Genomic DNA, 27,988 nt, shown 5'->3' on the forward strand with positions numbered 1-27,988 from the left:
TACCTTCACTTGCTTGTTTTTGTTTTTTTATATCAGTAGACAGGCACAGGTAAGGTTTTGGATGTGGACGGGGGTTTTGTGTGTGTGTGTGTGAAAGAGAGAGAGAGTCTGTGTGGGCAGGTGAGAGAGAGAGAGAGAGAGAGAGAGACTGTGTGTGAGATAGAGAGAGACTGTGTGTGTGTGAAATGTGGTGAGGTTTGAGACCGATAGAGTAAGTGCCAGGTTTAAAAAGCAAAATGTACTGGGGTCAGTTTGTTCAACTAAAATTCTTTGAGGCAGTGCCCCAGCATGGCCACAGTCTAACATCTGAAACAAATAAAAGATAGAAAGCCATCAATCTAATAACATTGTTGAATCTTCTTACGTTTCACCAGTCAAAGGCAGCGATCTGATAGAATCGTTGGTGAGTGAGGCGGTGAGCTGGCAGAACGGTTAGCACACCAGGTGAAATGCTTAGCAGCATTCCGTCTGCCATTACATTCTGAGTTCAAATTCTGCCAAGGTCAACTTTGCTGGTCATCCTTTCAGGGTCGATAAATTAAGTACCAGTTGCATACTGGAGTTGATCTACTCAACTTTTCCCCAACTCCCTGAAAATTTCAGGCTTTGTGCCTCGAGTAGAAAAGAATATTTAAATGGAAGAAGGTGGCAAGCTGGCAGAAACGTTAGCATGACGGGCGAAATGCTTAGCGGTATTTTGTCTGCCTCTATGTTCTGAGTTCAAATTCCACCAAGGTTGACTTTGCCTTTCATCCTTTCAGGGTCGATTAAATAAGTACCAGTTACGCACTGGGGTTGATATAATCGATTTAATCCGTCTGTCTGTCCTTGTTTGTCCTTTCTGTGTTTAGCCCCTTATGGGTAGTAAAGAAATAAGTATTTTGTCTGCTGTTACATTCTGAGTTCAAATTCTGCCGAGGTCAGCTTTGCCTTTCATCCTTTCGGGGTTGATTAAATAAGTACCAGTTACACACTGGGGTCAATATAATCGACTTAATCCGTCTGTCTGTCCTTGTTTGTCCTTTCTGTGTTTAGCCCCTTATGGGTACTAAAGAAATAAGTATTTTGTCTGCTGTTACATTCTGAGTTCAAATTCTGCCGAGGTCGACTTTGCCTTTCATCCTTTCAGGGTCGATAAATTAAGTACCAGTTGCGTACTGGGGTCGATCTACTCAACTTTCCCTCACTCCCCCAAAATTTTGAGCCTTGTACCTAGAGTAGAAAAGAATTGTTGGTGAGTGGAACAAAATGCTCGGAGGTTCTTCTGGCTTTTTGACTTTCATCCTTTTTTGGGGGGGGGACCAATAAAATACGTACCAGTTGAGCACTGGGGTTGACAAAATTGACTTAACCCTTCCCACTAGGATTGCTGGCCTTGTATCAAAATTAGGAAGAATATTCTGTTCCATGTGTCATAACTTTACACTTCCTACTTTTGCTTCTTCTCCCTAAAACCTTAGGAATTACAGAACTACAAAAATGTCTTTTGTTTTGTTCGTTAAAAATTACATGACCAGGATATAATTTGTATATTCTTGTCTTCAATTTTATTTTCAGTTCGTACCAAAATAGGACCGTTTGCCCAACCAGATTATATCCAATATGCTCCTGGCTTGCCTAAAACTCGATCTGGAAAGATTATGCGGAGAATTCTTCGTAAAATTGCTGTTGGAGACACAGATTTTGGTGATATAAGTACTCTTGCTGATGAATCTGTCTTAGGATTGATTTTGAAGCATAGACCCCAAACTATAAAAGCCTGAAAATATTGAAGAACTTTTCACCTTACATGTTCTTTGGAAATTTCAAGTGAAATTGAAAACTTTGGACCAATTCTAGAAATTGTTGTTATTTTTTTTTTTCTTTTTGATAATCATAGTACATATCGTTATTCTAATCATAGTTGGTATTTCAGATTTAATTGTTTTGTAATATGTAAGACTAATGAATGAATTTGTTCTCTGAGTGAAATATTTCAACTTATGAAAAAAAAAACTGTTCTTTTTGATAAGATTAGATTGCTAGAATTTGGTACTTTGAAGGATTCTAAAAAAAAATGTTTACTGTATTAGGAATTTGTTCAAGTGAAATGTTTGCAACAAGATCAGTGTGCATTACAATCCATACTCTCTTCAGACGCATCACAACAATCAAATATTGTATTTGTTTGTTTAATTTACTCTCTCTCTCTCAACCACTTTGTAAATTATTGGTTTGTTTATGGCCAGAAAGGAACTTCCACTAGAAATAAGGTTTCTATTTATCAATGATGATGAATTGGTCACTATTGTGCTTCTTTTTTTTTCTTCTTTAAATTAACTTTTGGAAAGGAGAAAATGAGAATAGTGTGTTCTGGTAAAAAATCACGTCTCTGATGAAAATGCTGATGAATTGTGTTGGCAAAAAAATTCATCCACAGAAGAGTTTGTTGAAGAATTCAGTATGTTTATTTGTCCTGAGGAGTGAAAGAACCTTAATGTTTTAAGCGCTTGCCCTCCTTCTGAAACAGAAAATATATAGCAGTTGTTACCATGGTTACAAAATGGTGAATGACTCTTTCACTTCTTGTTAAAAACTAAACTCTTCTCTGAACTCTCTGAAGGAGATTTTGCAACGGATTTTGCATTTTTTCTTGTAATTTTAATACTTCTGTTTTTTACCGTTTGGCGCTTCGTTTTGTTAGCATTATTGGCAATAAAAACAAACAAGATTCTGATAAAAAGTTTCCATTACATTGAGATTATTTTGGTTAAGAGAGATGAGAGTTAGTAAGTCATAGTAAAAATTTGTTGTGTTAAAGAATTTTTGAAGAATTTATTAGCCAGAATCCAAAGGGCCTCATATTTGCTTCATTGTAGTGGAAGTTCTCGATGCTAAAACTTCTCTGTATTATAATATTGTTTGGTAATCTCAATTCCTAAAGCAATAATTTTCCATAACAGTAATTCATCATTCATGATTTCTTCACAAAAACAAAACAACATTCCAATTTTATTTGACTTCCAAAATAATATTATGATACTCATCAATCTTTAGTATTTAATCTTTTAATCATATTCTCAAGTTGTTGTGAAAACCATTTACAGCATTAAATTTCCTGTGATTCATAAATTCTCTGCAAATATCTGTGGCAGATTAAAATATTCTCTTGATAAAATAGTGAGTTTGATCTCTTCCTGAAGCAATAAATATTGTCACAAGTGTCTGACTTTTCTAAAAGACTTCTATATATATCCTGGAATATATTTCTGAAATATATATGCATAAAATAGGCACTAAACATTCAATTTGATATTGAGTATAAAAGCAATAAATTTTAAACAATGCCTTACACGGATACCATATATTTAGTGCAGTTTCTCAAACAGGAAACCTGGTATTTTGTTGTATCTGATCAATCATTTTGATTCCAAAAGCAATAAAACAATTTACATGGAAAAATAAATTTCATAACATTGTTATAATTTTGATATTTTGATAATTATCCTTAAGGCAGTGAGCTGGCAGAAATGTTAGCACGCTGGGCGAAATGCTTTGCGGCATTTCATCTGTCTTTACATTCTGAGTTCAAATTTTGCCGAGGTCAACTTTGCCTTTCAATAAAATAAGTACCAGTTGCATACTGGGGTTGATGTAATTGACTTAATCCCTCCCCCGAAATTGTCTTATGTCAAAATTTCAAACTATTATTTGATAATTACTTATTGAAAGTTTAAAGTATGCAATCCATATTTGACTTCTAATTTTCTGAATTTGTTGCTTATTATAACTTTTGTTATGAACTAAATACAAAAAAAAAAAGAAGCAAATTGTTATAAACTGAATTTTAAAAAAAACTGTTAAATTAGATTTTTGCCTATTTGTACTATTTTGAATGCATTAGATCAACATGTAGCTATATTCCATGTTTACATTAAATTATAAAATGGTGAATTAAATTTTCGGATATTTTTGTGTCAATATATTTAGATATTTTCTCAGACAAATCTAGTATTTTTTTAGAATTTTAGTTTTGTTGCCAAGACATTATGAAGGTTTTTCCAAGGGAATTTTCAACATTATCTTTTCAACCTGTGCTTTCCTGTTATTTCAATATCATACATTTCTTGTTAAATTATTACTGTTAATATCTTGTGGGAGGTTGCTTGTGTTTTCAGATTTGTAGAAATGTTGGAATAATAAATTATATAACTGGAAAAAAGAAAAAATTGCCTTTTTATCATTTTTGTTACTTTTAAATTTCCTATTAAACATTAAAGATATCTTCCAATAAAAATAATAATTTACTCTCCCTCCTCACACCCTAATACTGATAACATTCTGTTATTTGGGACGGTCATAACACCAATAAACACATGCACTGGTTCTATTTCACTTCTTTGTTAGTTAATTGGTTAGTTACCTAACTAACTAACTAATTATCGTTTGTTTTGTTTGTTGGTTAAACAACCAATTAGTTGTTTGTCAAAGTCTTTTCATCGCTATTTGCAACCCCCATTAATGAGAAGCTCTTTCTCTACCATGTCTGTCCTGAGTCTGAGACAAATTAATGATTGATTGATTAGCTATTTTTGTGGCTAACCAATTGATGGACAATAAAGAAGTGAAATAGAACCAGTGTGTGTGTGTTTATTGTTATTCGCATAATGACTTTCCCAAGACACAACAGGATCTGTTTCAACACACAAGTTCACATCAAACGAAATTCAAAAAGTCTGTTATTATGAAAATCTAATCTAACTTCTTTTTTTTTTTTCTCAATCCCTGGCCATTACCTTGTTGAAACAACATTAAAAGAATTTTGTTGTAAGGAAATTCATTACAGGTGTGGCTGTATGGTTAAAGAGCTTCCCAACCATTTAGTCTTGGGTTCAGTTCCACTGTGTAGCACCTGGGCCAAATGTCTTCTACTATAACCCCAGGGCTGACCAAAGCCTTGTGAATGGATTTGGGGATCTGATAGATGGAACCTGAAAGAAGCCCATCGTGTGTGTGTGTGTGTGTGTGTACCTATGTCCTGAAATCTTGAGGTGATTGTAAACGAACACAACCATTATACAAACGATGTTGTTCATTTCTATTCTTTCCTGCAAAATAGGTCTGGCCATGGGGAAATGTTTGCTTGGAAGCAAGCAAGGGTTGACGACAGGAAGGGCTCTGTCAACAAATTCTGTCTGACCCATGCTAGCATAGAAAAGCGGCTGTTAAACGACAACAATAATAATGATATTGCCATATAATACAATTTATATCGAATCGCAGTAGACATGCGATTCTCTGGTCATTGAAGACGAAATCTCCTTGTCTAAAATACCATATTTAATGGCATAAAAGAGGCACGGGTATATTACTCCCCACACCACCACCATTCTACCTATTTCGACATCGCACTTTCAGGAAAAAAAATTTCCAGTGCAGTAAAGCTTATGGGAAACCCAACTTGACATATAGGACCCGGCATTACATTTTTAAGGATTTATTATTTATATTAAGGTGGCGTGTTTTATATGCCATCAAATACGGTAGACGTTCCTTCCTTTATAAACTGAAAGAAAGAAAAAAGTCTTCTGCGAAGAAGGCCATGATTTTGCAGCAAAGTAAAAATTGTGTCTCGTGAGTTTAATTTTTCTTCTATTAATCCTTGGTTAGTTAAAAGCCATGCTCTACTCACGTTATTAAGAATGTAATTGTTATGAATTATAAGATTCTATCGTTATCCTATCGCTGATTACGACAGTAATCGATATATTTGCTGGATCGAACTTCAATAGTGACAATATTTCACTGAATGTTTTATGGTGTCTCGCCCGGTGACTCTCAACCTTTTTGATATCCAGGCCAAATCCAAAACCTGAATATTTTTTAGGAGGCCACACAAAAAGTAAAGTTTATTATATTTTTCATGACGCCCTGGGAAAGAAGAAAGCGTTAAAAAGTCGATTCTTAGCTTTTGGTACAAAGTCGAACTTTTCTTGGATTTATTTTATTGATTGGAAGAATTAAAAATTCAACGACGGCATCAGTGAGATTCGAACTCAAAACGTAAAGGGATGCAACTAAGTACCGTAAGTTAAACTTTGATTCTCGTTTATCGTAGTGTTGGTTTTTGGCAAGGAGGGAGGATTATTGTCAGTTGAATCAACTTCACTACTAAACAATCACCTATTTTGTTCCGACAGTTCTTCAACTCAGAACAGAGAGTTGGACATTTCATTATTTGTGTCCGTCCATTTCACGCTTTATAATATTTGACATGAAGAATTAGAAACGGCAGAAGACGATATTTCGCGTTGTCATTCAGTGGAGGTTTCATTGTTCCTTCTTTCCATCGTCTATAAAATGTTTCAATTTAACCGTCTATGTATCTCCACCTCGACAGAATGCGTCTCTGTGCTTAAAGGAATCAGGATGGACACCTTTTATATTGGCTTCTTTCACTGGAAGCTCTGTCCGTGAGTCTTTCCTCAACAGATCAATAGATCTCCGTTTGTTCTTGAAAGTATGACAGCCAATTGGTCTGGTGAAATGGTTTAGTAGTTTTATACATTTTAGTGAAGTTTTCGAATCTCCGCCGTCTACCAATATATGCCATTATCTACCAAAAATGTGTCTGGCTCAAAAGGTTTATAATTGTGAACGAAGTTTCGTAATCAAAAGAAATGGATAAAAGTCAGTTATCATCGACAGTTCATTTGTCATTTGTCCTGTTTGTATGAAAAAGTTAATGGTTCGGGACATCTATTTACAAAATCTAAAAGGAATTTCAGAAATATTTTTCTTTCTTTAAAAAATGCCCCTCGGACCTATGTGTTACATAAACAATAATGCTGCTTTCTTGAATGCTTTTCAACATGACCCATCACAACGATAAATACCAAAAGACTTTCTTCTCTGATTTTACGAAACAAATGACCGACAATTTATGTTCTAAGGGTGTTATTACACCGCATTCTTTATGTAGACACATAAACTGTCATAAAATTCTTCCATTTAATAACAATGTTGACGGGCCACTAAGAAAAGATCTCCATATAATTAAGAAACTCGGGAGTGGAGGATTTGGTACCGTTTATTTAGTTTGTTGGAAATCGAAAAAATTTGCCTTAAAAATTTTGCATCGCAAACCTGAAAATTTGGTGCTAAAATGTTTAAAAGCTGAACAGCGGTTGCTTCATTTTGAACACCCCAACATAGTAAGGACCCTAATGGTCCATTCCTTTTGGACTGGTTATGAAAATGGGTTGATTCTTATGGAATATGTTGGCGAGAGGAATTTACAGTGTCTCATCGATGACTCTAAAGAAGTTCTCTGTTATAATCGTCGTGTGAAATTTGGTTTACAAGTTTCAAAAGCCATCGAATTCATCCATTCAAAGCATGTTGTCCACTTGGATTTGAAACCCACGAATATTATCATCACGGACAATGATGTTTGTAAAATTTGTGATTTTGGTTGCTGTCAGTGTGTAAAATGGCCAGTTGTGGAAACGACTTCATTGTCTGGCACGGCAGCATACATCGCCCCAGAACTTTTAAAAGGAATGCAACCGACCAAAAAATGTGATGTTTATTCCTTAGGAATTATATTATGGCAAATGTTATCAGGAAAAGTGCCCTTTGAGTATGAGAATCCGCACGTAATTATCTACAAAGTGGTGACTGACAATCTACGCCCACAGGAAATCGATTCTCTAAAGACTACGAAAGATTTGGCATATGTGACCCTCTACAAACAGTGCTGGGATAGAGAACCGCAGGACAGACCAACCTTTGAAGGATTAGTCGAAACATTTAATACTTGGGTTAACAAGACGTTTTTAAATTATAAAATATTTCATACTAATTCATTAGGTTTCAATCTTTCTCCCTCCAATACAGAGACACACGAAATAAGCAAATACAAGGCGAAATCTTAGATTAAAACCTTCAAAAACAATTTCAATGTGCTCTGAAATTAACTGATTTTAGAACTTGTATTTAGTCCAGTTATTTTGTTATGTCCTTTTAATGGTTTTTATTTATTATATTAAATGAATAAATTTTTTAAAAATACAATTTTATTTCCTTTCCACCTGCCTATTTTTTTTTTTTTAGAGATTAATTAAAAAAAATAATTTGACATGAAGCTAGTTGAAAGGAACATGAAATCGAATTTCCTGTCCTGCTTGTAGTAACTTTTTTTACCACGTTTATGGACTTCAAATGAATTAGACTTTAAGATTGAATTCTTTAAAGTTAGTTTTATATTTTTAGTGAATTTAGATAAACGTAATAATTTTATTTTTAACTATAGAAATCTACCAACAGAAAATAAGGAATAAAAAGAAAGTCTAAACCTCTTGGCGAATGACCAAGTTACTCCAGAAGTTTAGCTTCATGTTAAATGCACAATCAAGACGATTACTTCATAAATTATTCAAAAACCATTTGAAAATTGTTTTTGATTTTATCATTGTCAGAATCTGAATCCAAATAAAAGGTAGGGTTTCTTCAGCGTATACTCACAACTTGGAATTCCAGCAATAAAGATATCTTTGGTTAAACTTGTTACACTTTAAGCAGTCTTAGACACTTGTTCTAATCGAGCAAATTTATAGTCAAAAGCGTTTCAGTCGTGACAACCCCACTACTTTTTTTTATTAGTATATTTTAGGGTTACATAATGGAGCTCTGAAAACTCAAGGATGTAATTTCATAGCGATTTGGGTGTTGTTTCAAGCAGATCAGACCTCTACAAAGAGGCGGATTGATGGGGAGTTCGTGGCTCTTTCTGTAATGTCTTTAGTGCTGATACAAATCATTGCCCAATTAAGGCGGCGAGCTGGCAGAAACGTTAGCACGCCGGACGAAATGCGTAGCCGTATTTCGTCCGCCGTTACGTTCTGAGTTCAAATTCCGCCGAGGTCGATTAAATAAGTACCAGTTACGCACTGGGGTCGATATAATCGACTTAATCCGTTTGTCTGTCCTTGTTTGTCCTCTCTGTGTTTAGCCCCTTGTGGGTAGTAGAGAAATAGGTATTTCGTCTGTGTTTACGTTCTGAGTTCAAATTCCGCCGAGGTCGACTTTGCCTTTCATCCTTTCAGGATTGATAAATTAAGTACCAATGAAACACCGGGATCGATTTAATCGACTGGCTCCTCTCCCCCAAAATTTCGGGCCTTGTACCTAGAGTAGAAAATATTATTTGCTCAATTGGATCCAATGAGAAAAGAAATGGTTGGCTTCGTCATTAATGAACTTCAATAGATTATTTTCCCAAGTTCAAACTAAGCAGACAAAAAATCGGTAAGACCAAGATTGATTTGGTAAAGCTCAAATCGATCGTTACATATTCTGACTACTTCGAACAAACGACATTCTAGCAATATTATGCATTGCACGGTTGGTGAACTTCATAATTCTCTTGCTTATGAAATGGAACTTATTGTACTGGTTCTGAATTCTATAGAAAATTAGGATCAGGACACCCATATAAGTTAGAATTTCTCCGTTTTGACGGGAAATTTTCCAATTTTTTTACGTCTTTTTATGAAAAAAATTAAAAAATTTTTTTTTTTTTTTCACTTTACCTCCTCCGGACAGATTTTGGACAATTTTCTTTAGCACTACGCACTTAAAAACCATGAGAGAAGCCTTTTCAGTAAGAAAAAGAAAACGGTAAATATTTTCAAACGAAAAGATGTGCGTGATTTAAGAGAGATTTAGTTATTGTTTCTAGCACATCTCACGACCACCTTCCTCGTTTCTTTGTCCCATATATTGATGTTTTTCAATATTTTTCTCCCCATAAAACATTTTATGGTTTCATGATGCAGAAGTAATACATGCGTGGTCCGTTGATGGGAATTAAGCAACGGCAAAAAAAGTGCAGTTTAAATTTTTAAGCTTCCACCAACCAACGATAAATCCCCAGCAATGACCAAGTCAGACTCTCCAATATTTTAAAATTATAAATAGAAACAAGGGACGGGGGGTCAAAAGAATCATAAAATTTCAAAATCCTTTTTTTTTTTTAATAGCATCGATGTGTTTATGGAAAGAAAAATATCGAAAAACATTAATACATGTGAAAATATTATTAAATATCGTCTCAAAATATTTACAATTTTTTTTTCTACTGGAAAGGTTTCTCTCATGGTTTTTAAGGATGTAGGGCCAAAAACAATTGGCTTGAATCGGTTTGGAAGGAAAGAGAATAAAAAACAAAAATCATAAATTTCCAAAACATATTTAAAAAAAAGACGTTACCCCTTTATCTCGAAGGCAATGGTGAAAAGAAAATTTGAGAATTCCTCTTCAAAACGGAGAAATTCTAATTTATATGGGTGTCTTGATCCAAAACTCCGCCATTTACTTTCCCAGAATGAAAACAAGGGCTTCAACCGGATTCTGAAAGTGAGAATTTGGCGAATGGGAAGCTTTTGCTCCTGTTTCTAAACTCCAAATGTCCCGTAATGGTTTCTGACTTCCTATTATAGAAATAAAGTTCGATGAAATCAATATTGTTACCCTAAACATCAGCAAATCCTTCGACCGTGTTTGGCATACTGGGGAGGGGCCAGTCGATTAGATCGACCTCAGTACACAACCGGTACTTAATTTATCGATCCTGAAAGGATGAAAGGCAAAGTGGAATTTGAACTCAGAACGTAGCGGTAGACGAAATACTGCTAAGCATTTCGTCCGGCGTGCCAACGGTTCTGCCAGCTCGCCGCCTTGGACCTATATAGATATTGTAAAACATTTTGCCAGCTGCTTTATCGATTTTGCCATCCTACCAGGTTTCAAATAATTTGCACTGCGACATTTATTCGGGGTAAATGTGTCGGACATGTTCACAATGAATAGGCGTCCATATCCACCTTCATCACCGCTATTAACTGGAAGTGGTGTAAAGAATGTAAATGTCTTAGCCGACACATGATAGGGATGACAATTAAGGTTAAATAAACTAACTTAATTGCCGTTTTATAATATATGTTATTAGCATAAAATACTAATTCGTTATAAGCAAGAGAAGCATTATTTGTTCAAAATAGCAATCAGTATATCATACCCAAAGCAGTTACATTGTTGAAAGCCTTATAAACTGTGATGTTCGTCTTGAGAAAGCAGCTCTTATAGACGCCCGTCCGTATGCCAAGACAAAATTAGCACTAATGAGATATAGTTGATCAGTGATTGAAAAATAATTCTTGGCATGCGGATGCCCGTGGGTGTTTGCTACTGACGGGGCCCAAAGAGTCAGATGGGAATATTTAAGTGCCGTCACTGCTACAGGACGATTTCCGTTTGCTATCAATATGTTTGAGATTTTTAACATTATATGTCCACAAGAAATGCTTTCTGGAGATGAATACCACCTTTATCCAACTTTCAACGATGTATCTGCTTTAAGTATGATGTACAGATTACTTTATCAAACTATAAGTTTAATTAAATTGTTTTAATTGTCGCTCTATAGTATATTCTATGAGCATTGTTTTCACGAGATGACTATTACGATTAAATAGACTAAGTTACGTATTACAGTTCTATATTTGAGAGATGAGGAATTATTTACATTATTTACATTTGACGGATATTTGTCCTCATTTTGTTGTGGACACAACGTTTCGGCTGATATACCCTCCAGCCTTCATCAGGTGTCTTGGGGAAATTTCGAACCTGGGTTCTCATTCCTAAGGTATTTTTCGATGTTGCTGTTGTTGTTGTTGTTGTTATTATTATTACTATTATTCAGGTCACTGCCTGGAATCGAACTCGGAATCTTGGGGATAGTAGTCCGCGCTCTTAACCACTACGCCATATACCCCGGTTCGAAATTTCCCCAAGGCACCCGATGAAGGCTAGAGGGTATATCAGCCAAAACGTTATGTTAGCAACAAACAAGATGAGGACAAATATTCGTCAAATGTAAATAATGCAGGTTTCGTATTATTTTCTCTTCTAAATAAATATGTCGGCTGCTTTAAAGCGAAAATGAAGGTCAGTATGGTCGACTATTCATCGCCTTCATTTTCGACAAGTTTTCCATTATGCGAGGTGTATTTAAAATAAATTTTGAGACGATAAAACATTTTGCAATTAAATTGATATTTTAATACGAAACTATTTAAAAACTAGAACACGTTTGTTTTTAATTAAATACACATATATCTATTTGTCGAGTTGATAGTTTCGTACATTCTGTCGTCACGTTGTGATTTAAAAATGGCGAAGAGGAAGGCGTCGCGAGTCGAAGCTGCGAAGAAGAAGTCGAAGCCCGAGGAGAAAGTCGAGGTTTTACCTTCTGTTATACAATCTGATGATCCACCAGCCAAAAAGGTATGTGCACTGTTTCAGTTTATTGAAATTAAAAAAGCAAAAATGATATTACTGATTCGATATCGTTTCTGTCCCCGTTCAATCGGAAAACTTGTGTTTCGCTTCGGAAACGTAATTTTGTTGGTTTTTTGTCTTTCATAAAAGTTTACTAAATCAAACACTCAAGAAAAAATAATATAAAATGTAAATTAAAAATTCTCAGACGTTAATAACCATAAAAAGTACGTTTTTTCCTGCAACAATTCCAAGAAATTCCCGATTTTATGTGAGTCGTTCGACTCACGTGGAGATGTTTGTGAAATGTCGAAGATTCTTTTTACATTCATCGAAGTTTCTCTCTACAAATTTTCCTAACGACCAACAAATCGCTGAATTCTCCACTCCACCCTCTTTCTTCGAATAAATTTACGGACAAAAGTGAAAAATAATTTCCAGATGTTCTTTATGTATCTTTTTTTAATTTACTTTATACATTTGCATCGTTAGACTTCATAAAATTCCTGGTAAATTTTACCGAATTCCTTTCGTGGTCAACGGATCCGTTCGAGTTTCGACCGAAGACGATGTCCTTAGGATGGTCTTACGATCCACCTGGCATCTGATACTAATGTCTCAGTCATTTTCTATCTTTATTATTCGAAACAAACCACAGACTGGTCGCTGCAATCAGTTAATATGAACAACCTTGGGGTTTATTGTTCAATTTAAATGTGAATGTGAATTCTAACTGGTTCCTTTGTGTTCTTGTGACTAAATTACCGAAATATGTCTTTTTTTTTTTTATACAGACTAAATGGATAAACAAACAGAGGGTATTGGTGCTTGCCACCCGAGGGATTATGGCCCAGGCTCGTCACTTAATGAATGACATGAAGAGATTAATGCCTCACTGTAAACGAGGTAAAAACTTTTGATTACTATGATGTTAATAATCTTTATTTTCTTTGTTGTGCAGAATCAGAATTGTCGGTCCAGATGGAGGATATGTAAACGGAACCCTTCCTCGCCACTCAATTTTTTTTATGGAATCCCACGTCTTAGGTTATGGAAATTCTGAAAAAATTTTTTTCAAAAATCGCAACTTCAAAATTTCAATTTCCCCGTTTTCGTTTTTCACTTTTTCCGGATTTTTTTTTTCTTGTGGGGGGCGAAATACGTACACAAAAATACGGAAATTATGATTCTGAAGAAAAATTGTTTGTAAAATTGAAGGCGTGGAAGGGTTCAGTTTTCATGTCTTCCATCTGGACCGAATTGTCATTTAGAATAAAGTGTTTCGAACAGTTGAAGAACTAAAATCATTTAATTCAACCTCAAAGAAATACGGATTGTGATGAAAGAGCTTACTTTGTAACCTCATGGTTTCACGTTCCCTGTAACTGTGTGTTATCTTGGATATGTCATCATCATCATCATCATTTAATGACTGTTTTCCATGCTGGCATGGGTTGGACAGTAGGTAGGAGCTAGTAAGGCTGGGAACTGCACTAGGCTCCACTGTTTTGCATGGATGCCCTTCATAACACCAACCACTTTACAGAGTGTACTGGGTGCGTTTTACATGGCACCAGCTGTGATGTCGTTTGGGCCCCACATAAAGGAAAAGTCTGGTAATTTGGTGGTTTCAGTGAGTAAAGACATGGAACAAAGTATTGTAAATTTATAAAGATAGTGTTGAGAAAAGCATCAAGCTGTAGGAAACTGCTTCAAGAACCATTATTTACTTGAATAGCAAGGATAGTATTTTGGTTTTGGATTTGGTTTCCATACATATAAACATTGTACATAGTTGCAAAACATGCACACACAAGGAGACAGAAGTGCATAGATATACAAACACACGCTCTCACATACACAAACATGCAAGCACATGAATATGCAGAATACATACATACATACATACAGATGGACACATATATGCATAGGCACACACACACATGCGCAGAAACAAACAAAAAGGAACGCAGTGTAAATAACGGACAGTCAAGACTATTGGAAAGGTTGCAAGAAGCAATGAAAATTTTAGGAAAATAAAAATAAGAAATAAGTGGAAATTTTACCAGTGAGTGTGTTACATTATAAGGCACAAAAAGAAAATGACTCTCCCCAGACACAAAAGGACATTATTCTTTTTGTGTAAGTTGTATCATTGATAGAAGTTGATAATATTTTCATTTGTGCTTATACTGAACAATACCAACATGTAAATCAGGGTGGCACCTGAAAGGCAGCTTTCAAGTTATGGGTCTCATCGAGGCAATGATGAATGACTGACACCTTTGGCAATATGCTGCACCTGAGAAGACTCATCAAGCCAAGCAAAATCGTAATTGTGGCAGATACTGGTGTCATGCAAATGGCACCCGTGCCAGTGGCATGTAAAAGCATCCATAACAATCCTGGAGTGGTCAGTGTTAGGGAGGGCATCCAGTGCATTGAAACCATGCCAAATCAGACTTGAGGTCTGGTACAACCTTCCAGCCTTGCCAGTCTCGGTCAAACTGTCCAACCCATGCCAGCATGGACAATGGACGTCAGGTGATGATGATATTCATTGAAGTTTGTTTTCTGCACAGTGTATTATTATTATTATTATTATGTGCTTAGTGGCATTTCGTTCATCATTACATTCTGAGTTCAGATTCCACCGAGGTTGACTTTGCCCTTCATCCTTTTGGGGTTGATGTAGTCAATTTCTCAATGCTCTCAAAATTACTAGCCTTATGCCGAAAATTAGAAAGAATTATTATTTTGAATTCATGCATTTTTGGTTGTCTAAAAAGATTATTTTGTTGTTTACTGGACAGAACCGAAAATGAATTGCAAAGATGATATTCCTGCAGTGAATCAGGTAAGTGAAAATTTGTAAAAATATTTCTTATTATTTCCATATTGATTGTATTAGTTATTGATTTTGTATTTGTATTAGATATTTGTGATATGTCCTAATTGGTGATAGACTCTATTACTGTTAAAAGGTTCCTCTGTGGCTATGATTGATGACTTTTTACAAATACAAAAATCATTTCTTATACTACAAAGCCAACAAGGCAGCCTTGTACACGATCATTTGATTTGCTTGAAATACCAGCCAAATACCTCTCAAATCACATCCTGCTATTTAGAAATAGAGACATTGGATCGTGCAGTGAAAGAACACTAAAATTAAAAGATCCTTGAATGTCTCTTCTATATCTGGTTTGCTTAAGGCTAAATAGCATAACCCCCAAAAAAACTGAATCACAAAAGCAAGTTTTTTCTTTCAGTATTAAATTATTTTGGTTCATAAAAAAAAATAAAATAACCCCGCAAAATATGTGTGACTGATTAGCAAGTGTCCTTGGCACCTGGACATTGTTTTCTTGGACATCTTGGGTTAATGCAAGGCTTTCAACTAATGATGATTTATAGTAAGGTGCAGGTGTAGCTGTATGGTTAAGAAGTTTGCTTTGTAACCAATTGGTTTCAGGTTCAGTACCACTGCACAACACCTTGGGCAAATGTCATCTTCTACCACTGGATGCCTGCCCTTCCTAACGCCAACTACCTTACAGTGTGTGCTGGGCTGGGTTTTTTTTTTTTTTTTTTTGTAGCATTGGCATGAGTGAAGTCACCAAATAACTTATAAGACCCCTCAATCAAGTACTGTATTGAGGGATATGGCTTTGTGCTGGGTTTTGAGATGTTAATGTATGGTAGAGGGACAAGAATAGGTATGTTGTTGTAGAGGAGATACAGGGCTATCCCAGCTGGAAAGAAAGGATGGTGAAGTTGAGAGATTAGGATGTACCCTGAATGTGCAAGGAGGTATAGAATCAAGTATAGATGGGTGGGGGAGGTCTTGAGAATATGAAAGGAGTGTTGACAGACAGTCAGGGATGGGGAAGATGGATGGAGGTGGTCAGTGGTAAATGTGTTTATTAGGAGCGAGAGTGAAGCGAGTAAGAGTGTGTTGGGGAGATAAGTGACAGTAGAAAAGAAAGGGGGTGGGATGGAGCATAGAAATAAGGAGATGATGTGAAAGTGTGGGGAAGAGATATGCTCAGTGGCAGAGATGGAGGTCAGAGGCATGTAGGGGTGGATATAGCGAGTGATGAACAAAGATTGAAGGGGTGTTTGGTGGCAGATACGAAGGGTATTTTAGGGGAAAGGAGATTTTAAGGAAATAAAGAGTTATGGGATGATGTTGAGAGTGCAGGGTGAGTGAGAAGGGAAGTGGTTCCAAGGAAAAGGATAACTGGAAGCACCAAAGTGGGGATAGAATATGTGCAGTTCTGTTCTCAAACAGCTGAGGGAAATAGTAGTGCCGTTAGAAGAGTGAAGAAGGGATAGGGGTTAGAGAGGAGTTATGAGGATGGCTTGTGAGAAACGTATTGGATGCAGAGATCTGATGACCATGTCTTTTTTGCTGAGATTGATGGGGGCTTCTGGAACCTGGCTAATCCTCAATTATCTTGGTTGTTCTTCGTCTCCTTTGTGAGGATCAACAACCTGAAGTCAGTTCTGCTAGTTTCTCTTATTACTAGTTGTCTCTGCATGGAAAAAATTTTTTTTTAATTATGGAATTAAAATTAAGTCATTGTTGGAAGATTTCTGCTTTCAGTTCTGTGAATCATTGCTGTAATATATTTTCCCTTTTTTTTTTTTTTTTTTTTTTTTTTTTTGTAGGTGTGTGAAATGAGGAATTGTAATAAGTGTATACTTTTTGAATCCAGGAAAAAGAAAGATTTATACATGTGGTAAGTTTAGTTTCTTTGAGACAGGAGATTGTGGAAATTGAGAAAATGTTTTTTTATGTGTGTTGTGTGTATTTTGTAAAATATATTGGTAGAAGCTTTTGTGTGTTTCTGTATCACTTTAATTTCTGTCTAGATAATTTTAAAACATTTCTGTCCTTTTTTTACTTTCTGTAGGATATCAAACGTCCCAAATGGACCGTCTGCTAAGTTTCATGTACAAAATGGTAAGTAGAATCTTGAAATTTGAAGTAAATATTTTCAGTGTGAATAACATGTTTTAGGTTGAATGTCCTTCTTAGTTCCATCATAAAGCATTATTGTGTGTGTGTGTGATTTTCTAGTTTTAAAAGATTTAATCAAGTGCTTGGGGGGGGGGGGGTAATACACACACACACACACACACACATATATATATATATATATATATATATATACATACATACATACATACATACATACAGGGGTTGAACAAAACACCATAAAATTTCAAACAAATTTATTTTAATATTTTAATATTTACGTGCAGGTGGCACATAAAAAGCACCCACTACACTCACGGAGTGGTTGGCGTTGGGAAGGGCATCCAGCCGTAGAAACACTGCCAGATCTGACTGGGCCTGATGAAGCCTTCCAGCTTCACAGACCCCAGTTGAACCGTCCAACCCATGCTAGCATGGAGAACGGACGCTAAATGATGATGATGATGATGGGGTAGGACTGTCTTTGGCAGTAATTACACCTTGAATTCTACAAGGTATGGACTCGTACAAAGTTTGAATTATTTCCAAAGGAATTTTTGTCCATTCCCCAGCTAGAGCAGTCTCCAGATCTTGTAGTGATGAGGGTGGAGGATATTGACTCCTTACTTGTTTTTCTAAAATGCACCATAAATGTTCAATAATATTGAGATTTGGGGACTGTGGTGGCCAGATAAGATGTTCAACTTCACTAGAATGTTCCTCATGCCATTCAGTAACAACTTTAGCTGTGTGAATTGGTGCTTTATCATCCTGAAAGATTGCATTTCCCTCAGGAAACAGTTCTGCGACCATAGGATGAATTTGATCAGATAAAATGCTTGAATAGTCTTGATTATTAATTCTGCCATGAAGGGAAACCATTGGGTCGGCACATTTTCAAGATACAGCCTCCCAGATCATCACAGATCCTCCATGTTTAACAGTTGGAAGAAGGCAGTCTGGGTCAAATGCTTCTTTTGGCTTTCTCTACATGTATACTCAGCCAGTGGTCAGAAATATAGTAAAGGATGACTCATCCAAGAAAATAACATTCTTCCATTGCTCTAGTGACCAATTCTGTAGGTTTTTACTCCACTCTAAACGCTTTGCAACGTTTGTTTTTGAAAGTAGTGGTTTTCTGATTGCAGCCTTCTGTGAAATCTGGCTTTGTGCAGCTCCCAGTGAACAGTTTTTGTGGAAACTGGGTTCTCGAGGAGGTCATTAAGCTCTGCAGTAATTTTGAGAGCTGTACTTTTGTGATCCTTTCTTACAATTCTTCGCGTAAGAATCTGACGGTCCCTATCTGAAAGTTTTGTTTTGATGAGGAGGTTTTTCCCTCTTTCTTAAAGGCTGTCATTACTTTCGAGACAGTACTTCTTGATACACCAAACATTTCAGCTGGTTTTGTTACGCGAGCACCAACAATTTGACCTCTTTGAAAGTCCAATAGATCTGTCATTTTAATGAATTTTAATTATCTTTTTCTGATGATATCTGAAAAGAAACAGCCTTTTTAGCAAAACATATTAAGCAACACTAATAATAAATCAAAAGACGTAAAAACAAGCTTTTGACAGTTTTATAGATATTTCAAAATTATGATGCTAGGTGTTTCCATTATTTTGTCCAACTCCTTTGTGTAAAATATATTAATTTATATTTTGTTTGTTTCTCAATTTTTGTTAAAAAAGCTTTTTTGTTTGTTTGTTTTTAGTTCACACTATGTGTGAATTGAAATTAACAGGGAACTGTTTGAAGGGTTCAAGACCCATGCTGATATTTGATCAAGTGAGTACCCTCTGGTTTTCACATTTCATAATCTCATTCATTTCTGTTTTATTAAATATTTTATTGAAACAAATATGATTGTAATTTAAGCTTTTTTCAATTTTAATCTTCTTTTAAACATTAAATCAAACATTTGTTTTGTGTCTTGAGAATTAGTAAGGTTTCCTCTTTTTCCTTTTGCATTGTCTGGTTTCCTCCTCCTCCCTTATGCATCTGGTGATGCAAACTCCTGACAATTCTGCACCAAACGCAAGGTTTCCTTGAGGGCTGCTGGCACTTTAGTGATGCAGTTAGCTGTAAATCATTCCCCTGTATCAACATGTTTAACTCTTTAACCTCTCCAGCCAAAAGGAAAGTGTTAAAGGCAGAATTGGTTCAGAGGAAATGTAAATCTGGACTTGGGTTGCTGCCTAAAATCCTCTCTCTCTCTCTCTCTCTCTCCAGAAACCTCCAGATCAGCCCTAATCAAAGACATTTCAGCCATAGATATTACATCCTTCTCTTGAGCATTTTGTAACCAGAACTACATTATGGTAAAGATTGTTTGCCAACATAACATGGCAGTCCTGGTTTAGGACGAATGTTGCTGTAATTTAGCCCCAGGAGACATCGTCTCCAGCTGGCTATATGACATGACCTGTGTCCTTACATTTTTCGAACAAGGGCATTTAGCACCCCTACTCAGCTCAAAACAATATCTGTGTATTGCGATTTCCTGGTTATTTCCCTTCATCAGCACAGAATAATTGTTCGGCTAGAGGTGGCGCTGCCAAATTCCCGTTCGAAATATATAGTTTTCAAAGTGACAACTAGTCACTGATTTATAAATTAGAGAATTACTATTTTTAAATCTCACAACATTGCTTGAAAATATAAGGACACAGATCGTGTCGTATAGCCAGCTGGAGACGATGTCCCCTGGGGCTAAATTACAGCAACATTCGTCCTAAACCAGGACTGCCATGCTATGTTGGCAAACAATCTTTACTCCAAAGTACTGTTGCTGAATATCTCCCGTTGTGAGACTTTTCTAGAACTACATTTTCCTATGAAACTCCTTTTTCAAGCCAAGAGGGTGTAATTTGAGGGAAATTTAGCTATCCAACAGAATAGACACATAATGTTTTATATACTGTAAGGCTTTTTTTTTTTTCTAAATATGTAAACAATAAGTGGAATTAATCCAAAACTGAGCCTGAATTTCCAAATAACAAGGAGTCAGAATGGTAAAGAAACGAAATGAATTAAAACTTAATTGGGAAAATTAGCCATGTGGTTGTTGAAAATAATCAGTATCTAAGTTTACCTGACAAGTACTACACAGTTATGGATTCTCAATACACTAAACAAATGTTTGATTTAATGCTTAAAAGAAAATTAAAATTGTAAAAAGCTTAAATTGCAATCATAGCAACTGTGCCAAAACAGACAAAATGGAGTCTGATGCAGTCCGACCAGGTAAAGGACCTGGGTATCTTGGTGGATTCTTCCTTTTTGCCTTCGGCCCAGTGTGTCCATGCTGCCAACAAAGCACGCGGAGTTCTGTTCTTGATTCGACGGTCATTTGGAATGCTCACAGTAGCCATATTCCTACCGCTCTATGTCACGCTGGTGAGACCCATATTGGAGTAATGGGATTCAAGCCTCTTCTCCTTATCTCCTCAAAGACATACATCATCTCGAAAGAGTCCAGAAGCTGGCTACCCGCATGGTTCTTGGTCTCAAGCATTTGTCTAATGAAGAAAGGCTGAAGACGCTCGACCTTTATTCTCTAGAAAAACGACACCGTGGTGATCTCATTCTTGCTCACAACATCATAAGCGGAAAGTGTAACCTCTTGAAAGAGCTGTTCTTCACTCCTGCTCCAGAGCGTCGGCTGCGGGGTCACTCCGAAAAGCTCTATCTATGACGATTTCATCTCAATCAAAGGAGAGGGGCTTTCTCCATCCGGGTTGCGGATCCGTGGAATAGGCTGCCAGACGAGATAATGAAGATGCCGACGACCGCTTTGTTCAAAGTCTCCCTTGACCACAAATGGCCTGAACTCCCTCCCTGTACATAACTCCATGTCCCCCTACGTGGCCTTGCTTTTTTAGCCAAAAATTTAACTTAACTTAGCTTGTCTCCAATCTGGCCCTCAAACTGCACAACCCATGCCAGCATGGGGCACAGGTGTTGAATGATGTGCTTTTGCCACATGAAACATTAAAACTTTTGATTTTAATCTTTGTTTTTGTTCATATCTAAAATTCCTGAGAAGCTGAACGACCAGCTTCTTCATCTGGAGCCGTAGTTCTTTGTTGATATTAAATGGTTCTTATTCTCACGCAACAGTCTTACATGCCAATGGAAATCTATCTCTTGTCATCATTGGTATTTGTAGAGAAGAACATTTAGATAAATCTCTGTAAATTGTGATGAAGCTTTTAATTTCTGTTAATGTTCTACAGACACAAATTTCCCAAAAGAGGAGGGTGGGGAATCTGTTATGATGGCTTAAGTAAAATATAGGTTCCTTGAAGGGCATCGGGATTTTTAATTTGTTTTGTTGTGAATTTGTGGTTTTACTGATTTCTTGTTTTTTACTTTCAATATTTTCAGACATTTGATTCTGAACCACACTGGAAAATCCTTAAAGAATTGTTTACACAAGTGAGTTCTGTTTTCTAATAATATCCATCTTCCGTGTGCATGTGTGTGTGGTCTGGATTTTTACTCTGAATTTTGTATTCAGAAAAATCTTTTCCCATTCTAGTAATTACCATTCTTTTACAACTCCTTTTTATAACATAACTTACTTCTACAGGCATGGCTGCGGGAGTGGGGCAGAGGCTGGCTTGGTTCAGTCCAACTGCCTGTCCCCTTAAAGTCTTTTTTACCTTTGAGTGAAAATTTGAGCAAAATTGTGGGGAAGTCCATCAGTTGTGTGTGTGTGTGTACATTCTGAGTTCAGATTCTGCTAAGATTGACTTTGTCTGTCCCTTTGGGGTTGATAAAATAATTGCCAGTCAAGTACTGGAGTAGATGTAACTGACTTAAAAACTACTGGTTTTGTGCCAGAATTTGAGACCATTATTATTAGGCCTTGTGCCTATGTTAGAAACGGTTATTATAATTAATCTTGCTGTGTTAACGAGTGAAACCTTATTTGTCTTGAAGTTCTAAATATTAACATGTGTGGTTAGTGTTAGGAAGGGCATCCAGCTGTAGAAGCCATGCCAAAACAAAGTATGGAACCTGATGGGCTCCTGTCAAATCATCCAACCCATGCCAGCATAGAAAATGACGTTAAATCATGACAAATTCTAATCTGTATACATTGTGAATTATTTTTTTTATATCTTTAACCGTTTCCTTTCTTCTTGAATTTCAGGTTTTTGGGACACCAAATCAACACCCAAAGAGTCAACCTTTCATCGATCACATTTTCTCTTTTTCAATCCTTGACAATCATATTTGGTTTAGAAATTATTCTATCACAGATGAACTGGGTACACTTGTAGAAATTGGTGAGTATTTTTGCATAAAGTTTCTTTATAAAAAAAAAAGTGGAAGAATTGGTTTTAAAATACCTTGTAGTGTTTGGTTCTATTCCCTGTTTTGAGCCAAAAGCAATTAAGTTCCAGTGAAATCTTTCTAATTTAGTCCCCATAAGACTTGAGGGTCCGTGCAGGCCAAATAGTAAATTGAGGATCCACATACGTATATTAGGGGTCCATGTAAAGTTTTGCAAGGGACATAGGTTTCTTTCTTTGACGTTTTACATAGTTCAAACTACACAAGTGAATGTGTGAAAAACAAAATAGGGATTTTGAAAGAAGGGTCTATGAAGCCATCAAATGGCTGAGGTGGAGGTCCATCGAAATAAAGTTCATGTGATTTTCCATTTTATGAGAATACTTGGATGCTGACCGAATTTTGGTGTGGATAATAATTACTTGTATGATGTAATTTATTCATCTCAAAGAATGAAGAAGTCAATTAAACTGAGAGATTAGCTCAGTTTATAGAAAGAACTGTAAAACGGACTTTCTTGTGATTTGTTGTTTGATCAAATTGTACATATCTCTCATCATCGTTTAACGTCCGTTTTCCATGCTAGAATGGGTTGGACAGTTCGACCGGGGTCTGGGAAGCCAGGAGGCTGCACCAGGCTCCAGTCTGATCTGTGAGTGTAGTGGGTGCTTTTTACGTGCCACCGGCACGGAAGCCAGTCAAGGTGGCACTGGCATCGACCACATACAGATGGTACTTTTTACGTGCCACCAGCACAGGTGCCAGGGGAAGCTGGCATCGGCCACATACAGGTGGTGCTTTTTAGGTGCCAGGGTAGGCTGGTAACGGCCACGATTGGTTGGTGCTTTTTAGGTGCCACCGGCACGGAATAATGGTTTCGAGTTTTGGCACAAGGCCAGCAATTTCGGGAGGGTGGGGGATGGACCATATTTTATTGACTGCAAAAGGATAAAAGGCGAAATCGAACTCAGAACGTAAAGATGGACAAAATGCCCTTATTCGTTTTACCTGTTGTGCTAACGGTCCTGTTAGCTTGCTACCTTTTCTGTATTTTAATAATGATTTATTTTATCACCTATTGTTCGTCTTAAAAACTCAATAACCAAATTTGATGAAACCTTCAAGCAAATTCTAAAATAATCATAAATTTAGACAGGTTTTGTAAAGTATTTGTAACTCTTTTATTCATTAACGTCCTACAAACTCAACAGAATATTTGCGTCACGGTTACGCTTCCTAAACACCCTAATGTCCTCTCAAGTCGGTTCCTTTTGTTTACATTTTATATTTAGTTCAAATGTTGTAGGGAACACTTGGATTGGAATAGCTGAAAGTAAATAGTGAGTTTTGAGCCATGCGATGTCATTGGGTGAGGATTCTTCCTGGAATTTTAATCCTTTCTGGAAATCCTCCTCCTGTTCACTATGGACGTCTGACTTGGTTTACATTGTCAAGAAAAGAAAAAAGGAATTCGGAACAAACGACTGGAAAATAAGTTATGGCTCAGTGATTATGAAGCTCACAAGGTTTCAAGCCCAGGTCCACTGCCGAGGTCCATTGCCTTGTGATTTAATTTGGTAGGCAGGAACTTGGTGGAAGCTCATCATGTATATTTGTGTGTCTTTGTGTTCTCTATCACTTGACAACCAGTGTTGGTTTGTTTATGTTCCTGTAACTTAGCAGTTTCAGAAAAAAAGACCAATAGACTGTGTACCAGATTTATAAAAAAGAATTAGTTCTGGTGTTGATTTGTTTGCCTAAAACCTTTCAGGGCAACACCTTAGAATGGCTGCAGTCCAATGACTGAAATAAAATTAACCTGGAAGACATGGTAGAATTATTTCATAACAATTTAGTTTCCAGCCAAAATTGGATTTTGTCCTTTTGTTCTTGCAATAATTTTGCTGATTTATAAAAACAATTTTTTTACTTTTAGGTCCACGATTTGTGCTTAATCTTGTCCGAATATTTGAAGGAAGTTTCTGCAAATCCTGCTTGTATATAAATCCTCATTATAAATCTCCAAACGAAGTAAGTAATGATTTATTTTCAATAAGTGTTCTAATGAAATTCTTCAAAATTGTCTTAAATTACAAAATTGCTTTTGAATGGCTTTATTTGTGGGTCATTTTAAGTTGGATGAGAATTGGTTTTTTTTTTTTTTATTAGATGTTGGGTGCTTGAGAATGTTTGGTGGCAAGACTATGAACTGCATCTACCCTTTTAGCATTTAAGCCAGCCATAACCTGGCCTGAATATTCTACTTGTTTTATGTTTAAAACTGGCCAGATCCAGCCTCTCACTCCTACCCCACAATGTCGTTCTAGAAATATATAATCACCTCAATGAAACCCCAAAGCTCCAAGATAAGACAAAATCTGAATAAAGAAGCTTTACATTTCATGCATAAATCTCCAGGATTAGGGAATGGAATTAAAATATAGATTAAGGCTGTTCTATAATGTTTAAGCTTATATTAATATCGCAAGAAGTTGTTGAGTGAGGCAATGACAGATTGATTTTTTTTTGCTATCCAACTGGAGATGAGATTTAAGTGCTTAACCCTTTCGATACCGTATTTCTGTTGAGATGCTCCGAGTTTCTTTCAATTAATTTTAAATATAACAAAGAATTTAGTAAAATAAGTTAGTTATTATTAAGCTAGTGTCAGGAACATAAATTGTGACTAAGGTTTGGTGGAAGATTTTAGTTCAGAACTTATGAAAACAAGACATTTGTACTACAGAGCCAGAGGCACTTTCAGTCGGGTTGGTTACAAAAGGGTTAAGAATTTTTTCTTTATTATATATTTTAACCCTTTCGTTACTGTATTTCTGTTGAGATGCTGTGTGTTGCTTTCAAATAATTTTAAATATAACAAAGAATTTAGTAAAATAATTTAGTTATTATTAAGCTAGTGTTAGGAACATAAATTGTGACTAAGGTTTGGTGGAAGATTTTAATTCAAAACTTATGGAAACAAGACATTTGTACAACAGAGCCAGAACCGGTTTCAGCTGGGTTGGTAATGAAAGGATTAAGGTTGATTATATCATCATTTTAAATCTCATGAAGATTTTCTGCCAAATTTAAATTTGGAATATAAATTTCGTGGAAGAAATGTATTCAGTAATGAAATTTCTAGGAGTTACTTGGACTTCATATAGTATTACATATTATGGCCCCAACTTAATTACCATTATTTTATGACCTATTAGATGCACTTTAAGGAGAGAAATCACTGTGTGTCCTATGTGTGAAGTTGAGACTCTTGTATAATTATATCTTGAAGAAATGAATGGTTTTACTTGCTGTTGTATAATCATCGTTACCATTTAATGTATATGTTCCGTGCTGGCATGGGTCGGACAGTTTGACAGGAGCTGGCAAACTAGAGGATTGTGCTAGGCCCTGCTGTCAGCCTTGACAGGGTTTCTATGGTTGTTATGCCCTTCCTGATGCCAACCACTTTACACAATGTACTGGGTGCTTTTTTACGTGGGACCAAATAACTTGCCAAGATGTGACTCCACAATTGAGGTGGCTTTATGCCAAGTGATGAGATTTTCAAGCATGGCAGAGGGACTGAAAAGTGTCTAATTGTAAAGGAAATAAATTGCTACCCCAGTTAGGAAAAAGAGTGGGGGGTTATAGATGAGTATTGCTTGTCTTTGGATTATTTTAAACTATTGAATTTTTATATCATTGCTATTATGTTAAACTGTCGTATGTCTAAATTTGGCCAAATGTGTTTTTTTTTTAAATTTTTGTTTCAATATTTATTTTTGCTTGCAATAACCAGTTCTTTTGGTCAAACTATCGTATCTTCAAAAATTGTCAGTGTTTTCTTAGGTCATTGCCAGTACCGCCTGACTGGCCCCGTGCCGGTGTTACGTAAAAGCACCCACTACACTCTCGGAGTGGTTGGTGTTAGGAAGGGGATCAAGATTGAAGCCTGGTGCAGCCATCTGGTTCGCCGGCCCTCAGTCAAAATCGTCCAACCCATGCTAGCGTGGAAAGCAGACGTTAAATGATGATGAATTTTGTTTTCTGCAAAAGCAACGTTTTGGACATACGACACTTTTGCATAATAGTAACGGACATGTATTAAAAATTTCTCTATAATCAGATGTTATTACATGTTTGTATTTTCTGTTTTTCAGTATCGACGTTTGCTCCACAAACAGAGTGCTCTTAAGTATATGGGGAAGGTGGGAGCCAAACTCGGCCGGGACATGCGGAAGCTGGACAAATCCTATGACCTTGATGCAACTAATGAAGTTTTTAATACTGCAAAAGAAAGGGATTCAACGAAGGAGGATCTTGACTCTGTAAAAATATGAGGCGAATAAAGCTGGATTCTATTTTGTTTCTGATATGCTTTTTGTTATTACATCCAGTTTTTTTTTTTTTGTGTGTTAGCATGAGTTACACAAATACATCATCTGTTTTCCATGCTGGCAGGGGTTGGACGGTTTGACTGAGGTCTGGAGAGCCAGCAGCTGCACCACGCTCCGGTCTTATCTGGCAGAGTTTCTACAGCTGGATGCCCTTCCTAACATCAACCACTCCGTGAGTGTAGTGGGTGTTTGTATGTGCCACCAGCACAGGGGCCTGTCAGGCGGTATTGGCAATGACCTCGCTCGAATCTTTTTACAGGTGCCAGTAAGTCACCATTGGTAACAATACGCTAGAATGGTGCTCGACACCCTACGAGCACGGGCACTTACAATGGATGGTAGTTTTTATTTTCATATTCCTATACAATTGTTTCTTACAAATGGACCCAGATATTCATAAATAGAGCATCGTAATGGTCAAATTCGTATTCTTCATCATCATCGTTTACCGTCTGCTTTCCATGCTAGCATGGGTTGGATGGTTCAACTGGGGTCTGGGAAGCCAGAAGGCTGCACTAGGCCAGTCAGCTCTGGCAATGTTTCTACAGCTGGATGCCCTTCCTAACGTCAACCACTCCGTGAGTGTAGAGGGTGCTTTTTATGTGCCACCGACACAGGTGCCAGACGAGGCTGGCGAACGGCCATGCTCGGATGGTGCATTTTACGTGCCACCGGCACAGAGGCCAGTCGCGGCTGGCACGGCCATGATCAGATGGTGTTAGTTACGTGCCACCAGCACGGAGGCCAGTCGATGTGGTGCTGGCTACGGCCATGTTCTGATGGTTCTCTTATGTGTCACCGGCACAGGTACCATAGGAAAAAAAAAAAGATATTTAAAAAATACATAGGTTTTTTTTCTTATCATTTTTAAGGGATTTTTATGTTCATTCTTGCAGTCACGCTTATTTGAATCCAAACTAAAATGCAATAAGACTTGGGTGTTAATACATCTAAGATTTAATTTGTTCTCCTGTCT

The 27,988-nt window shown here is 36.6% G+C and overlaps 3 protein-coding genes across 4 annotated transcripts in view; all 3 read left to right on the top strand.

Moving 5' to 3' along the window:
* The window catches only part of LOC115213957 (acetyl-coenzyme A synthetase, cytoplasmic), a 78,136-nt gene extending 74,308 nt beyond the window's left edge, over nucleotides 1-3,828 (top strand). The window contains exon 16 of one of the 2 annotated variants that reach the window (XM_029782960.2): nucleotides 1,558-1,763. In XM_029782960.2, coding sequence (XP_029638820.1) covers nucleotides 1,558-1,763 — 206 coding nt within the window. Of the gene's footprint in view, nucleotides 1-1,557 lie in introns of both variants that reach the window. The other variant, XM_029782961.2, reaches the window with a different exon arrangement.
* Nucleotides 3,829-6,108: 2,280 nt separating this feature from the next.
* On the top strand, nucleotides 6,109-8,003 carry LOC115214258 (serine/threonine-protein kinase mos-like). The gene has a single exon (XM_029783395.2). The coding sequence runs from the start codon at nucleotides 6,840-6,842 to the stop codon at nucleotides 7,914-7,916; it is 1,077 nt and encodes a 358-aa protein (XP_029639255.1). The 5' UTR covers nucleotides 6,109-6,839; the 3' UTR covers nucleotides 7,917-8,003.
* A 4,169-nt stretch (nucleotides 8,004-12,172) lies between these two features.
* LOC115214182 (ribosome biogenesis protein BRX1 homolog) lies at nucleotides 12,173-26,990 on the top strand. Its single transcript, XM_029783280.2, has 10 exons — nucleotides 12,173-12,330; nucleotides 13,119-13,230; nucleotides 15,138-15,181; nucleotides 16,999-17,069; nucleotides 17,244-17,293; nucleotides 19,023-19,096; nucleotides 21,698-21,748; nucleotides 22,470-22,605; nucleotides 24,549-24,643; nucleotides 26,776-26,990. The coding sequence occupies exons 1-10, from the start codon at nucleotides 12,217-12,219 to the stop codon at nucleotides 26,953-26,955; spliced, it is 927 nt and encodes a 308-aa protein (XP_029639140.1). The 5' UTR covers nucleotides 12,173-12,216; the 3' UTR covers nucleotides 26,956-26,990.
* The last annotated feature ends 998 nt before the right edge of the window (nucleotides 26,991-27,988 follow it).

This window comes from Octopus sinensis, linkage group LG7 (genome assembly GCF_006345805.1).
Source record: "Octopus sinensis linkage group LG7, ASM634580v1, whole genome shotgun sequence".
Classification (NCBI taxonomy): domain Eukaryota; kingdom Metazoa; phylum Mollusca; class Cephalopoda; order Octopoda; family Octopodidae; genus Octopus; species Octopus sinensis.

Bases quoted from the DNA above. Each gene is read 5' to 3' on its own strand.
- LOC115214258 (XM_029783395.2), top strand. From the start codon at position 6,840: ATGCTTTTCAACATGACCCATCACAACGATAAATACCAAAAGACTTTC.
- LOC115214182 (XM_029783280.2), top strand. From the start codon at position 12,217: ATGGCGAAGAGGAAGGCGTCGCGAGTCGAAGCTGCGAAGAAGAAGTCG. The intron at 13,231-15,137 runs GTAAAAACTTTT...TTTACTGGACAG, and splicing joins AATGCCTCACTGTAAACGAG to AACCGAAAATGAATTGCAAA. The intron at 21,749-22,469 runs GTGAGTTCTGTT...CTTGAATTTCAG, and splicing joins TTAAAGAATTGTTTACACAA to GTTTTTGGGACACCAAATCA.